The 17,736-nt window shown below is 33.3% G+C and overlaps 1 protein-coding gene and 1 long non-coding RNA gene across 2 annotated transcripts; one reads left to right on the top strand and one right to left on the bottom strand.

Moving 5' to 3' along the window:
* Window positions 1-121: 121 nt before the first annotated feature.
* LOC138325933 (cobalamin binding intrinsic factor-like) lies at window positions 122-15,300 on the bottom strand. Its single transcript, XM_069271956.1, has 10 exons — window positions 14,877-15,300; window positions 14,566-14,664; window positions 12,076-12,268; window positions 11,352-11,626; window positions 10,181-10,320; window positions 6,284-6,353; window positions 5,473-5,583; window positions 4,726-4,888; window positions 956-1,077; window positions 122-247 (listed from the first exon to the last, which is right to left on the bottom strand). Exons 1-10 carry the CDS (start codon window positions 14,923-14,925, stop codon window positions 186-188), a joined length of 1,284 nt encoding a protein of 427 aa, XP_069128057.1. The 5' UTR covers window positions 14,926-15,300; the 3' UTR covers window positions 122-185.
* LOC138325935 (uncharacterized) lies at window positions 5,479-14,806 on the top strand. Its single transcript, XR_011208842.1, has 4 exons — window positions 5,479-5,622; window positions 6,341-6,398; window positions 11,434-11,569; window positions 14,589-14,806. It is a non-coding gene; the product is annotated as an uncharacterized lncRNA (long non-coding RNA).
* Window positions 15,301-17,736: the final 2,436 nt, after the last annotated feature.

Raw genomic sequence — 17,736 nt, forward strand, 5'->3', positions numbered from 1 at the left:
AGTACAATGGCCTAGAGTGGCATGCTAAGTTTCAGCCGTTACTATACACCCTATATGGTTTATTGTATCAAAGACATGACGACAAAGACATTACTACTATAAAGTACAACAGAAACAAGTCTTCAAGTATACATTTATTTTACAGTATTTATAATTTGAGGATAACAAGGCTATATTTTACAAACTCAGAACTTAGTTAAGCGTAAGGTAAAACTGTCTCCGTCTTTGGGTTTAGTCCTGCTCAAACCTGAAATATATACAAAATAAATGAGGGATTTGAGAATCTTGATAATATTTCAAACTATGAGGTAAGGAAATACTTAATTTCTCATACCCACGGGTGTCATACTAGTTGGTCAGATGCAATAAACTCGTGTTGTCCGAGGCTGTGTTAATGGTTACCTATGTAATAAAGCCTCGTGACATTACGGCGTCAACAAAATATCTATTTTCTTGGTAAAGTGTTAAAATATATTTTAATAAACTAGGCTGGTTTTACTATAAAACAATTAAACAATTGAAAATATGTTGCAATTTTCATGTATAAGAACTTGATTTGCAGTCACTTTTTTGTCGAACTTTCTACACAATAGCGGGATATCATAGTTGTAAAATTGCAATAAAATATCGAGATATAAGAGAAAAATACTCTCTCATATGTGGTTATGAAGGATAGGGATATTCTACCCTCGGAATCACAGAATGTTTTAAAACCCTCGTGTTTAAACATTTTGTGACCCTCGGATAGAATATCCCTATCCTTCATATCAACACATGACAGAGCCTTATTTTACATTTAACATATACTGGGTATAAATACAAATGTATATCATATACGTACAGGTAATACTTAATCGTGTAAAGGAATTACAGAAAATCCTCTTGTAGCTAGACAAAAGCATTTTATCGTTTAAATGTGGTTTAAGATATTCGACCGTACTGTCTTGACATTTACCGGTAGATAAAGGGGTGCCTTTCCGGTCCTCTATCCTCCAGAACATCTTATTTCCAATATCCTGTTCTATTCCGTTGATGGAGTTAATGGAGCGTCCAAACGACGTCTGGGTGGATTTAAACCTAAAACAGTAACACAATCAGTGTACTAGGTGAGATTTAATCACAGGTTGACTACCAACATTCCACGTAAAGTTTAAGATTCAGTTCAGCTGCATAAGATACTGTATAGAAAGTCAGTTAGACGTTACTTTCAATGAGTCATACATGCGTTTTTATTGATAAGATCTTGTGGAAATCTACATTTTTATGTTTTCATTAAAGCCCCATTATGTTTTGGAGTGAAAAAATATCGTCATAAAGTACCAAACTTTGCTGATTAGTAGAACATATATCCTTATGAAAATATCCGCTAATAAAAAATGCGCAACATTTCCATGTTTTTAAAAAAACAATAGAAAACCCCTCTTCGGAGAGGGGGAAATCCGTAGTTCCGCCCCAGAGCCAAAACAATCTAGTATGCATGCGTAGGCACAAAAAAGTGGAATTTCCCTAACAAACTTCAACATCGTGCATGGCGAACGCACTGAAGACTCGCCAAATACGTGTCAGCGAACACACATGGGTCCGTTCTTCACCACGTGCACGTTCCTTCAAACAACGACAATTTAGCGGTCAAGTTGCATTGCTCGATCTCGATCGACTGCACGTTACGATCCCGGCCACGGATTTCACGCATGGACTTACAAATACATGATGTACATGCATGTATTTACATGTAGTTTCTATATAAAACTAGGCTAAAACTATTCAAAAAGTGTTTGTTCTTGAATGGAAAGCAAGCAATTAACAAAATCATAATTACAATGGTATTTGCGGATCTTATGTATTTTGTAATAAAGATTTATAGATGCCTATAGGGTCTAATCTAGCTTTATTGAAATGTACATCAAAACTGAACACATAAAACCGAACACACGTACGTTTGTGTTACCTGATGAGGCATCCCACGGGATGACTCGCCAAACTCGTAAACAAATGTAAGTAAACACAAACACGCCATGTCGTTACCTGCTATATAGATATTACACTTTGCTTCTTTTTATAACAATACAGCGATGTATACATACATACATACGAAGTCTGGAAAGCCTACATGTTCTACTCCATCGAAGACCGGTCGCGAACATGTACATGAAACTTAGACCAGTGTTTGAGACAACAGGGTCAACGACGATATCGGCATTATCGGATATATCAATGACAAGATATCATGATCATGAATTACTAACTGAGTACAATCCACATTGTAGCATAAGATTATTATCATGAACTTTGTAATAACTACATGCAAACACATATATACATAATATATGTTTATGCTACATGTAAAGATACATGTATATGAACCACAGGTGTTTGGCTCTATAAACTTTTTGTTTTCTCTCTCTATATATATATACATGTACAAATGTATATGTAATACTGTGTCAATATATAAAGAGAGAAAAATGTCTATAGAGCCAAACACCAGTGCATGAACCACATGAAGGCCAATGTGATTCATTTTTATTTCATAATTCATTGCATGCACGGGACAGTAAAAGGAATGCATGTACAAAATGTAAAATAGTTTGGTTTGATTGAATAGAACTAAGAAATGGAGTATAAAAACAGTCCGTTAATGATTTCTATACATTTCATCAAGCGAAGAAGATCTGGAGGAAAAGTATACCAAAACAGCTAAAGATAACCTGGATCAGTCCTTCATTAAAAGAAGAGAAAATGGGGAAAATATCCGTTTAAATAAGACTGGTAAAGTCCTAGCAGGCATTACGAACTTATTTTTTCTCACATATTTCATTAGCGCATAAACTTTTAGACTTGCTCCATAAATCGAACTTTTCCTGTGAAAACAAATGGGCTGAATGCTAATAAACATAATTCACGTTCAGCGAAGAGAAATTTCAGTTTCAATTCCCTTTTACTTTTTACTACGTACATGTAAGAATTACGTACCGACGGCAAATGATAGTCCACCAGGTAGTATCAAGGGTCAAAATAATATATGTTGTGTCTTTTTAATGATGAAACTCCAATTGTCTGACAATATTTATATCCCCTTAGTTCACTCTAATATATACTGACGTTTGTACTAATATAAATGCGAGTCTTTGATTAGTTAATTCGCTCCGTGTACATAAAATTGTTGGCCTATATTTAAAAATGCCCATACGATAATTAAGACTCATGCACCTGGTAATCACTACTTGATGTATATACACGCATACTCTGATGAAATGTATAATTATCCTTTTATAAATACACGAAACGTAATCGAGAAACATTTAATCAGTTAATTATACAGAAATGAAATCTCGACAGGTATTGCATGGTATGTATGCACTATCACATATTTCATAGGCGAATAACGTTATAAAATACCCAAAGAATAAATAGAAAGCAGTTATAATACATGTATATAGTAATTAAGCTATTAGTCCACCTCTTTACGTATGTTCTAATTATTAAGTATTAAGATAAACTGTGCTCTCTTTACTCTCAAATTATGAATAAATTAGTAGTATCATGGTATTTATTTATCTATATATAGTTTTGGATTAATACTGTATTTATCTCAAATTATTACACGAGAGGAAAGAAAATCAATCGATGATCACCAAAATTGACACGGCCACGTGTATATATTTGTACGATAAAATACCCCATATGGTGCCCCATGTATGCATTTCACTATTTGCATCCACTATTTTGCGATTATACGTATTTTGTATTAAGCTTTATATAAACTATATGTAACCTTTGACAGGACACATTTATAATCTGTGAAATCTAATATGTATCATATACTAAAACAATTATAGAACATTGTATTGCTCACCGTTTCCTCAAAACTGCCCTCTGTCTCGGCCATGCTTGTTTTGTTTACTATATCCGGGTATCGAACATATACGTATACACGAGGTATTTTTAACTATGCAAATCAACCCGTTCTATTTTAAGAATTCTTTGCTAATTGATTATTGCGTAATTATCTTCATTGGAAAGAAACCAAATGAAGAACCTTTCATAAAGGATGTTTATGTATATTTTAGCCAAGTTTGATGAAAGCATAATGGGACTTTAATATTGCATTTTTTCAAATGTCATATTGGAAACAATATTCCATTCAGTGATCTAAAATGCACTTTTATCAAAATTGTTTTGTTGTGACACAAAGGTCCCATAAGATTGTTTTCCAAAACCCAAGAAAATAAAGTACATGTATGGCCTTGATGGAAATAAGAAATATTTAAACAACTTTGAAAAAATTAAAATTATTTAAAAATAAATATAAAAACTGAAATCTGATTGAAATAGAGATCCTTATAACCACTCCGTTCAGTAGAGGATATGACAACATCCCATAAGGGTTCATGTTCGAACGAACTTTATACCATGTATCAATTGACAACGCCATTTCGCCCCAACATACATAAACGATACACTTTCTTGTGCTTTTATGGCGATATGACTAAGTACGCGGAAATAATTCTGACAGATTTTCAAACTATTTCGTATTCCTGAAATACATTTGTACTTTAATTTTTCGGAACCAGTATGGAAGTCTAAGTGAAAAAGTAGTTTTATCGTGTTCTATTATTCCCCGAGAAAAAAAGAAAACCATTTTATCAGTGGACTGAAACCAGAGAAGGCGTTGGATGAATCACATGCTACAACATAATTTCGCATAAAGCAACCTTGAAATACCTAAATCTCTTGGATTTTTTCGCCAGGATTTGTAGAGTGGTGTAGAGGTCTGATTCCTGTGTCGTTGTTACGTTCCAGCTGTTTGTTTTATTTCGGATCAGATCATCCACCACCTGGATCCCCACGATGATCTTCGGGGCCTCCTTTGAAGGTAGGATTTCAGCTGTACAGAATTTTACATATATCAATAAGAATTTTGGGTAAAAGTTCAATATTGATTGATAAAATCGTTCTGGATCGGAAACGATCCGAGTCAAATAGATAATGTTGGAGTCCTAAGGAATTAAAAACACAATTCCTTTAGATATGTTTATTAACGTAACTTTTGGGGAAAATAAATCTCTTTAGATTTGAAATCCAGATGCTCAACACAAACAGTTAATTACTGTGGATAATGTTGAACTATTTTAATTAAAAAGGAAAACAAAAACAAAAAAACTATTTAAAAAATAACGTGTCAATTACTGAAGAACATATAGAATTAATGATGTTTTAATCAATAAGTGTCAATATTCTAAAATAATATAAAAGTTTTAGGACTGTGAACCTGAAAACTAGAAAATAAAAATGGTAACGTGATTTCGTGTCCACATTATGTTCAGAGCGTATCTACCTTTATAGAATGATATACAAGAACATGTAGCTAATAGGAATGGCTTAACATTAAATAGTATGAAAAGCTGATAAAATTCAGGTATGAACCAAACTGGTGTAAGTTGTTTTCTGATTCTGTATGTCTGATTCTACCTTCGCTCGGGCACACGACTTTACTGGCATCTAGAAAGGACTTTTTGGCTAGAGCCGGTAACACGTGAGAGGCGGCACCAGGGAGTTCCAGTAAGGTAGTACTCAGAATCGCTGGAACGAAAACGATACACAGCCAATAACACGTAAGATGTAGGTCCCCGTGTATATACGCTCAATTTTACTGCACACATATACTTATTTGTCTGGCTTATGCAAATTATGAATATTGCGTTGATGCCAAAGTACCTCAGGTAAAATGTGTATTATGAGTTTGAAATAATTCTGAGAATTTAAATCATAAGTTTTCCTTAGTAATTATACAAACGACTAAGATAATCGAGGTTTGAGTAAGATCTAGGAGATTGAAGATTACAGCAAACTTTAATTTATTCATGGTATACTGAACGTTTCTGTTAAATGTTATACACAATTGAAACGCATCAAACATTAATATTGCTTTAACAACTGTAATGAGCCTGTCATTAAGCCTGCAGAAATCTACTTCCGCGGTGCTAGGACATGTAAATTTATAGAAAAGCGCGATATTATCTCAGAATGAATTTTGAACTGAAATCTCAAAATGTAAATAAGCACATTTCAATATATTCCTCTCTCAAATGTTTGAGGAATCAAGAGTGATGTTGATGTGATGATGGTGGTGATAAAAACCCCCTTTATACAAAGACGGGGCTAAACTTGCGCCAACATATAACCCGGTAGTTAAAGATCCCTCTAATTTTCCGTTTAACTCCACCATCCACATCTTTGTATAAATCTAATGAAATGAGAGAAAGGTTTTTTAACAGTATACCTTGTCGAAGGTCAGAACGTAACATGTCGATGATGTCGTCCACTTTCTCCGTTTTAGCTGCTGTCAGCGCCTAGGTCAGTAAAGGTTAATACGGGGTCAACAAAGGTCAACAGAGGTAAGCAGAATGATCATCAAAATAGATACACCTGACCTCGATTTCCCGAAAAAAAGTGCAGACTGAGGTAAAATATCTATGACTTTTTATTTAAGTTTGTTTCGAGAAATCGGGGCCAGTACACCAATGATATCCAACTAGGAATGTTTATCCGACGCTAGTTTGACATTGATTACTGTATGTCCGTACAAAGTTAGATAAAGGTAACATACCAATACGTTTTACTTCTTTGATATACATTGTTTACTCAATATCACAGTTATGATATAGAATACGCCTAGGTAATTGTGATGATTGACAACGGATTCTAAACTGCAGAAAATCAGAATGTTTATCCATAAAGTTATCTAATTTTCAGCTTTAGATCGAAATCAGACTGATAATATATTCACTCGCCTCTGAATACTGTAAACCATCTTAGTGTCAACGAGGTGCACAATTTCGCGTTATTTTTGAACGCAATTTCAAATGTTTCGCGCATTATTACATAAACGCATATATGATCGCGACTACAATTGTATATGCATTAGTGAATATGTTGGAAATAATAAAAACACCCATAATAAGATTTCGTCAACAGCAATTAGTTTTGAAACATTTTGCTTTTATTGTTACTTACAAAATAAATACTGAGGGTCAGAGGACAGAACCTTCAGGAACGCCTGTACTTATTTTCTGTTACAGACGATTTGCTGTTTCACCTATTGTCTTCTGTTACTAGCATTATCACCTAACAATTGTTTACTCAATCAATAGGTACTGTGGCTAATTTTTGAATGTCGTCTTTTCGGGGCAAAAAGAGAAAATCTAACAAATCTTAAATTGCGTCTTTTCGTCTTTTCAAAAACAAACGTTAAATATCGTCTTTATGGGAAAGACAAAAATTAACAAACCTTAAATTACGTGTTTTTCGACCCGAAATTTAAGGTTTATTAATTTTTGTCTTTTCGGGGCGAAAAGAGAGAAACTAAGGTTTGTAAATTTCGTCTTTTCGGGTCGAAAAGACGAAATAGCACAAATCAGCCACCGTACATAGGTTTTATATACATTGTATTTTGTAACTTTACTCGTAAATACTAAATAGACATCTATAGATATCATTCCTTATGTCCGTAAATATGCTGGTTAATAACTTTATTGTGAGTATGTATTTTGTAAATGTTTTAAATAATTTGTGATAATTAAATAATAGAAAATGTACTCCTTGTTGACCAATATGGATATTGTACATTAACCTAGATGACGAGCGCTTACTCTGATGTGAATGACATTTGATTTAGGGCTTTCTCATTAGCTTTTCCAAACGCTAAATTTATGTTATACATTTTTTCAACTTGATATTGCTATCAATACAACACTTAAATAAAGAAATCCAAAATGCTGAAAGATAGGGTAATTAAAATGTCATTGCCGTGCATTGTTTGTCATAGTTTGAAACCGGACATTTTAACTGTCGATCTTGACCAACCTCGGATGAGTCGAATACCCCGTATTCCTCGAACTATTGACCTGGTCCCCTGCAGTTCGAGTTATAGGGGTTTTACTGTATATCACAAAAACTTTAACATGTTGGATTGGTACTAGGTGATAGTGTACTGAATTTGCCTACACCGGAATAACGTGATTAAATGTTTGCCTTACGGATATATTACACATGTATGGTTGATAAATCCACACATTAAAGACAATATCATTCCTACATTCTGTTCCAAACGTTTTTGACAAGACAAACGCGAAACTTACATATATATCTTCACCGATTGTATATGCTGGATTATCAATTACGTACTTCATCATATCCCACGACAATGATTTATGACTTTGACCCATAAACTTCCAACTTATAACACGGCGATGTCACAAACGCACCTACAATGACTTATTATTATGCAAAAACTACAAAATGAAAGAGTAATACTGAAATTAATAACGTTAAGGTTACATGCAAGGCTTCTGGTGATATTTCATAACATGTCCCGTTTTGAACTTTCGTGTCATAATTAATCGTCCTGCTTTTGAACATTATTAATCATCCAAATTATGTTGTTTTAATGATAGATTTAGAATTTCTATTTGCGTTAACAACTAAAAGATGTTGTCTTTTAGGTAACCGAGCTCGTGCAGTATCACCCAGTATCACCCAGTATCACCAATTTTTTCAGGATTGTATGAGTTGTGTAATTAAAATGGTAAATAGGTGGGAAACAGAATTATGCCATTATGACAAAATGCAGTTTTATAATAAATGCGTTACATGAACCAAATGGCTTAAATTAAAATATATACCATTTGGGGTAAAAAAACCTGGAATAAAGTATTTACAACGAACAAACCTAACTTATCGCACTGTTACATGTAAAAAGTCGGACACCGCCGATCATTTTGGTAACAGTCATTTTTATTGATATGAATCTACGACCACAGACGCAATTGTTAAGGACAAAAAAGTCAAACAATGCTCTGGTAAAAAGTAATTTTTTCTGATGACTATCTTTTTCTCATTTGGATTGTTGGAAAAAAAATATGGTGTTGTGCTTGATTTTAGGCTGTTGTGAATCAAAGATAATCATTGGACGCAAATCTTGATTTTTACTGGAATTTCACTGTTTTGATCATACACCAGACGCATTATTGTCTGATAAGTATGAATATTCGCATATTTGACAAAAAACAATGCTTTCCTTTAGGAAATAATATTATCACAATGTCAACCCAATTTTTTGCTCAGGCTAGTGTATATACAGGTCGGGACGATCACTACTTAAATAAATAAACAACAATTACGTAACTATCTACTGATCCATAATACTTGTCCAATCGACTTTTCTAATTTTTGCAGTTTAAAGTGGTTTCAGTTTCTAAGACCATCATAAAAATAGGGGATCAGTGTGCTTGATGTTTTGTCCTGTTACTTTTGTTATTCTTCAGCATTCCATTAACTACATTAAATGTAATAATAAAAACCAATAGATTATAATTTCACACTAAAGATTTCATCATAGTAAATTTGAATTGATTTACAGCATTTTTTTTTCAAAACGGCCACAAAATTGGTCATTTCTTAAAATTCGTGTATACAAATTGTACAAACAATAGAGTTAAATTTTTGACAGATTTATTATATGGTAATTTGCTACATAAAAATCTCTTGAGTAATGTTGAAACGATACTTCAACGAGACTGAAACCTCACTAGACCAGATCCTTAAAGTTTTACTTTGACTGAAGTTAGTGCTATTTGTTTTGAGAAATCGAGGCCTGAATGATGAACATCATTCCTAAAGGATATGAAGCATTTTGTTTTACCGATTTTTATAGATTACTCTAGCTTTACAAAATATTTTCCTTAAAACTATACGAAACCGCATGTTTTAAAATTTTTAAAGAATTATCTAACACGACAAATATTATCAGATACAGCCTGATAATGTTTGTTATTGAATTAAAAGTAATGTAAAATTTACTGTGTGTACTAATTACAAGTTGAATAAAAGTCTTTTGACGTGCATAGAGTCAATATGGAATCGTACAGGAGATGGGTGCTGTATAAACCAACGCCGTCTGAATATTGAGGCAATTAGTATTACCTCATTAGATTTCATGCTTTTGAGAACTTTCATGAACTTTGAGTAATCACGAGAGCATTGCTAAATTACCTATAATAATTATAATTCCAATAGGTTTCAATATTGACTCAAGGAAACCGTTTCCAGTGTGGAAATGTCACTTGAAGGTGTTGAAATCATTAACATAAAATATATCACGTATCAGCTGTGACATTACCTGCACGACAAGACCCTTCGTAAATTCATTGTACTGTGACATGTTGACTTTCATTTCATTTACGATGAACTCCTCCGCAGCCGTTTTAGCCTCTAGTTCCTTTAGACAGGTGGTGGCCATGAGTATCATGGAGGCTTCATCTGTAAAATCAGGAAAAGGATAGCTTAATCCTCTTATTTATACCTATTTGCCTTTACTTGTGACTTCTACTATATAAACTAACCAAGGCAAAGTGAAGTTTATGACGGTATAACTGACACCCAAAACTTGACTATAATGACGTCACTAATGTTGACGTGGTGACGTCAACTGATCACCGTCAAAACGGCTGTTGCATCTTGTGGATAAATTCGCTGTTACTGAATGGTTTCCCTGGTCTAGCTTAAACAATGTTGATAATGCAGAGACCCTAAAATGAGTTGATAATGTAAATATAAGCATTAAACTATCTTCTTATGGCATCTATGATATGACGTGAAGTGATTAATCGATAAGAGACAGCACAACATAATTTTTATTACGTTAGTTAATCAAACAAACAAACAAACTGTTCTATCACGCCTGATGTTCAATGTGTATGATAAAAACATCATACACATAAAAAAGAATTAAAAGAAAAAATCGGATAGAAGTTTTGAGTTATCCCGACAGAAAACTTGTTCCATATATTTTGGTTGAATTTTACACTCTTTTATATAGTTATACGTGCCGTATATTCCATACTCACGAATGAAAAAAAGCTTTAAAGAGTTTTTCATCACCTAAAGCTTACAACATTTTGAGAATAACAATACTTAAAAATGCATAAATTTTAGTTTCACAATTTCAAATAAATACTGAAAATAGTTGTTGGCATTACTGCCAAATATCATTATATTAACATTTTTATTTCAGTGAAATGAGTAGATACATACAGACCTCGAAGCCAGGTTGTGGTCTACAATTTTATTTTACATTTATACAGTGTTATAAGTATAATTAGTAAAGTGATTTCTGCATGGATGTGTTCATCTAATCACTCATAAGGCATAAAACAAGAAGTTTGCAGTGCATAAATTCTGTGGTGTAACTAATGTTGATAAGGCATTATTTTTTCTGTCCTTATGAATATGATTTTCAATAGAATCGACAATAGAAGAACACTTATTCAATTAAAACCCCGTTTACTTACCTACTCCGAATTTGTACTCCCCAGGGTGGTCGGTGAGTATTGCCAGCGACGAGTTACCTATGGGTTTATTGTTATTACACAGTGCTATGACAATCCAGGACAGAGCAAACCTGTTATTCCTGAAGGTGGGCTCGGATAACTTTAGATGCCCTGCCAGAGGTCTGAGAAGATTGTTGCGGTAGAATTTGGACGGATTTTGGCATATCAGCTGCAAGGCGGTAACATACTGTGCTAATTTCCCTTCTGCCCATTTCTTATCTTTAAACCTTTTGTCTCTGACAAGTGAAAAATAATATGAGAAAAATTGTAATACTATCTTTAAATAAGATAGTAGAAATTAGAAACACAAAATAACAGCGCAAGAATTAAAAAAAAATATCAAATATAAAAAATAACTTTTGTTTTACTAAATGTTATGACTGGAAAATATGCATAGGTAACAGGCTATCAAAATAGTATCTCTAAGAGAAAGGCAACATATAATTGGTCTCAAAAATAAGAAACATTCTCACATTATGAATCTCGACTTAAAGACATATCTTGACACAACAAATACAGCCAAACCTGTCTAAAGACCACCCAACGGAAAAGAAAATAAGGGCATGATATTGGTCTTTATGCACAAGTCAAATAGTATTGAAATGGGTCATTTGGGACTTCACAAAAGTGGTCTTATCGACCAGGTGGTGTTAATACAGAGGTTTTCGTGTATATAGATCCTTACACTGTGATTTGAGCTAGGATCTCCACTTCCATGGCCTTTATAGAAATGTATGTAGCTGCATTGTCTTTCTGATACCAGCGTTTGTTTGCTAGTGTAAGGCCTAAAATGGCCTCAGCATTGGTTCTTGGAGCCCACTCCCCCTCCGAACGAGCTCTGAGAAGTTGGTATGATCCAGTCTGAATAGCGGCTAAATCTGCATTAAAACAGGACAAAATCTTGCTCATATGTAGAAGCGAGTTCAGAAACACTATTGAAGTGTTTGTTTTTTTAATTGCTGGTTAATGTAAGTTTGTGAGGAATTCTTATTTAGAAGTGTTATATATACCTTACAAAAAAACGATAATGTATGCACTTTTGTGTTATGTTAAAGGGATAGTTCAGCGTAAAAATGCAGTAAAATTTGCACATATATCGGAAACAAACCAGATGTAACAGAACTTGGAGTATTTATTATTACTATTGATATATCAGAAAAGCCCACTGTGGTGAATTGTGTGTGAAACATTCAAACTCGCTCGCTGTTCGCCATTACACTTTGTGTTCGGACGTCTTGTACTTGTATGCCGAATCCTAACCGGTACCAGTGGTGAAAAGCATTTTATGTCTAGAACTATTTAAATCGCTCTTACATAAGTGTGTTTACCTTAATAGGTGCATGCAAATGTTTTTATCAACTTCTTGGAGGTTTTGCTTTGCATTTGTTTACATAACGTGGCATCGGTACGTCTATGGATACAACATATATATTGTACCTGGATTATTGTATCGCCACACGCTTTGAAATTTCAATTAAAATAGAATGTCATGGAATTTGTCAACATAATTTGTTTTATGTTTCATAAGGAATGTATAACAATACATTTATGCCATATTTTGCTTAGTGGTTATGTAACAGAATTAGCCTCACTGAATTGTCCCTTTAATGCGCTATAATTACAGATGTATAACATGTTATGGGATGCCATAACGTTGATGCTATTAGTATATGAATATAAACAACGTGTGTTATAAAAATGTTTTGGCATGGACTTAGACAAATGGTTTCCGTAATTGCAAATTACTTAAGTATAAAAGCATTAATAAACATTTGCTGTGTACGTAATGTTGTGTAAACACGGAGCTCCTGTGTCAACAGAACAGACATGTCACTACTGATTCATAAAACCCACGGACAACATGGCTAAATGTTCTGTGATATTCAGAGGATAGCGTGTGTGATATATTGGCGACAGCCATCTACATAAGGCCCGAATTAACTAAAACATTATAAACCCTGATTATGTAGATTAGGTAGACTCCGGACATAACGACAATCTGCTAATGACAATGTGAAATGCATTGTCTGGTTATGTCATATGTTAGTCAACATAATTATCCGCGATATTTCAACATATAAGGTAAACAATCCCATCAAAGCACATTACATCCTATAAAATATCAGTTTTATTATTTCTTATATAAAATGTAAAATAACAAACCCCTGATTGTTAGTGTTGTCTATATGCGGTATATGTAATTGTTCAGGCACATTGCACACTCCCAAAGGTAACCTGATCACCCCCAAAGCATACATTCATTTCTCAAGTGCTGTCTACATTCCAACAGGATGCACCGACTTGGTTCATTCGTTGAAATTCTCCACGGTGACATAATTGTGAGGTTTAAACCTCATGCATAAATACATTATTTTGAACAAGTGAAATAATTGTGAATTGATAAGCGTATAGAAGTTCATGAGGTTTTTTTTTATATCTTGTGAACTTTTTTTTAAATTATTTCTAAAATACAACAAGGATATAACTTACCTAAATATTGCTTGTTCTACTCTGTTTGATTTGCTTTATTTTTATAGAATTCAATAGTTTTGTTCCTTACTGAACAGTTGTTACACTAGATTAATAGGAGCGTAACAAGGTGCGGCCAGACCGGATTCGAACACGAGACCTGCGACCATTAGAACTACCGATTACGATAGCTGGTCGCGGACGATCAGCATGATCCAGTTTCGTTACAAATAGGACTTTTTATATGTGTATATACTTCTTGATAATAATTTGTTGTTATGTCATAATTTTATTTCAAACCAAAATATCACTTGTAGTACGAGTGGCGTTGTATCTGTAGTTACATATCTTACTTAAATATCGTTTATTGTTGTAGAACGTGTGACTATGTCTCAATAATTTCATTTCTTACCTAAATATCATTTGTTTTTGTAGTACGTGTGACTATGACTCTATAATTTAATTTCATGCCTAAATATCGTTTGTTTTTGTAGTACGTGTGACTATGACTCTATAAATTAATTTCTTACCTAATATCATTTGTTTTTGTAGCACAAGTGACTATGTCTCTATAATTTCATTTCTTACCTAAATATCGTTTGTTGTTGTTGTATAAGTGAAGATTGTTCTATAATTTAATTTCTTACCTAAATATCATTTGTTATTGTAGCACAAGTGACTATGTCTCTATTATTTAATTTCTTACCTAAATATTGTTTGTTGTTGTAGTATGAGTGACGACGATTGTAGAATGGCACGGCTCGATGTTTCGTATTGGCACTAGCCCTATTGCCAAATGCTGCTACTGAAAACAGAATACAAACTGCAATGCTTTCATGTTATTACAAAGTTTATCTTAATTCATGTTTTATACAATACAAACTTGTTAATAAACAGAATCAATATATTTGCTTATGCTTTCCCATTAGACCATAGAACAGAAAAGAAATTTGACACCTCAAAGTCAATTGATTTCATTGAAAGATTGTCATTATAATTAGTGAAAATGACACCTACCTCCGCCGATAACATGTAGAGCTATCAAAAATAAGTTAAATCCATCCATGTTATGAGGAATATTCACTGATCCTATCTCTATATTATAGTCCTCGCAGCCGACTTAGGTGTACCTGTACAGTTTGTACGGTTTCTCTTAATGTCACTGTCTTCCTACTCGACGAATTGTGTAGCGCCTTATGTATGCGTTTGACGGTTACACGTAATGCTGTAGACGCAGTGCAATGTTCTTCTGTTAATCACATCCAACGCGAAAAACGGGCGAATCTTAAACCTTCTTTGACCTTTCATCTTAATGCATCATCGCTATATCATGGTTCAATGTTTGGATGCGTTGTCTTTGTGTATGGACATTATCTACCTTTTACCTGGCCCGCCTACATATCCAGTAAACCGCTTCTGGTAGTGAACTACAGAGTGAGTTGTTACAAAATTTGTTCTAAAGCATTTTTTAGAGAAAAAAAAAACAATTTTGTAGAAACCGTGACTATAGGCAACAGACGCGGGACATAATGGAAAAAAATCGCATTTATTTTAATAAAGAAAAGTGGATAGAATTTGGATAAGATACCAAACCAATCCTTAATATAACACGGATAAAATGTTCGCAAACAAAACGATGACCATCAAAATCGTCATAATAACCAACAGTATTTACTGTTTCAATAATTATTTTACCAATATAGCATGTCAATATGTAACTCAAGCTTGTGATTACAACTCCTCAGATCTTTTTGTAAAGCTTAAGGAACTCACACAAAACAAATAAGTTGACAAAATCTGTTCACATTCCACTCGAAGATAATATTTTTATCTAATTTAGATTTCAGCAAAGCCACACGGCTTGATAATATAAGCGCAAAATTTTAAAAATTATTTTGCTAAGGCTATTTCACCAGTTGTCTGTAAATTACTAAATATATGCATGGACACAAGTTGTTTCCCTCAAAACTGAAAATACGCCAAAGTAAACCCTATTTTTTTTAAAAAGGGTAAGAAAGAAGTGACCAGTTTCGATACTGTTTGTTTTATCCAAGTGTTTAGATAAAAAAAACATATACATACTCATTTTTATAGCTTTTTGACTGAAAATAATTTAATTACAGATAGCCAGTCTGGTTTCAGACCCAAATGTTCTTGCCAGTCAACACTTACCAACAAAACGAATTCGTGGTTTGATGCAATTAATAAAGGAATGCTTTCTGGTGTACTATTTGTAGACTTTCGTAAAGCTTTCGATCTTGTTAATCACCAAATTTTACTTTAAAAAAACTTGAATTGTATGGTAATTCATCAAGGACAGCATTTTTTTTCAAAAGTGATCATGGCGGGAGATTTCAAGTTTTAAAATTAAAAAAAATACACTAAGTGATTCTCTCCCTCTAACAGTGGGGATCCCTCAGGAATCAATATTTGGATCAATTGATGTTTATTTTATACGTGAATAATCTCCCTTAGTAACCAACCACAGTGATATGTATATGTAGGCAGATGATACTGCAGCTCAAAATCATGCAATATATATTGATATTGTAAATACAAACCTAAACGAGTACGCCAAGTCAATGTCCTCATTGTGGATGTTTGTTTGTTTGTTTGATTATTTTAACGTCCTATTAACAGCCAGGGTCATGTAAGGACGACCTTCCATGTATGCAGTGTGTAGCATGTGTGAAGTGCGAGGTGCGTGTAAATAAAATATGTATAAATACTGAGAAAACAAAAGCTATGCTTGTTTCCGTCTCACAGATGAAAAGTTAACTAAAAGAGAAAATGTGTGTTATCATTAATGATGTAAATAATGACAATGTAACAAATGACAACTCTTTGGAGTTCAATGGATGATTGTATAACAAGGGATTATCAGTTCTCTTAATATATGTAGAAAAATATTCTGTCAAATTTTTCAAATGAAAAAATTAAGACCAAATTTAAGTCAGACCTCTTGTATCACTTTTTTTAACTGTTTTATTAATCCCCATTACTGTGCCAGAGTATGGATAACAGCACGAAGAAGAATGTTACTAAGTTGGAGCGGCTTCAGAAGAGAGCTGCCAGAATTCTTTTAAATTGTGATTTTTGAACACCTTCGTCAGAAATGTTTCAAAATAAATTGCTGCCTTTAAGCAAACGAATTTTACACACTCAGTCTGTTTTAATGTGCAATATTCTTAACAATCTAGCTCCACAAAATTTGAACTGTTTTTTTCGTATATCTGATATCCACAGCAGACGTACTAGATTTTCAAACTCGAATATTTTTGTTATTTACCAAATCATTGTACATTTAAACTATATTTTAAATATAAATGAGCTTATGTTTGGAACATTTTACCAGACCTCATAAGAAATTGCACATCTCATTTATCTTTTAAGAACGCAGCAAAGGATTTTTTTATGGAATAACTCTTTATTCGACCTGTAGATGTATTTTATATCCTCTTCATATATGCCAGATTTTTCATAAATGAATATGGATATTCCTTTATCCTGTAAATCTTGCATATCATATATTTATGTTGACCATGTGTAACACCACGTATTATTATTTTTGTTATTTGGTAAACAGTAATATTTGGACCTAGGGAATGTTGGGGGCAGGATCTAACAGAAAAAAAACGTGTAACTCTCTCTTTTGCTGTCAAAATTGGCAAAGTTATATAATTTGTTTGTACGTAAATTATAAAGAAACCGATTTCGGTTAGGACGTGATAAAATGAAGGATTTTTTGTTCATTATCTAAAACATTTTCCTGCGAAACCCGAGTAGATCCTTTTGTAGTCGGACGGTTGTCTTTGGCACTTGGTTTATATGGGCAAGAAGAACAATATAACAGTTTGAACAAGTTTTTCTTATTTAT

This window comes from Argopecten irradians, chromosome 6, assembly GCF_041381155.1.
Source record: "Argopecten irradians isolate NY chromosome 6, Ai_NY, whole genome shotgun sequence".
NCBI lineage: Eukaryota > Metazoa > Mollusca > Bivalvia > Pectinida > Pectinidae > Argopecten > Argopecten irradians.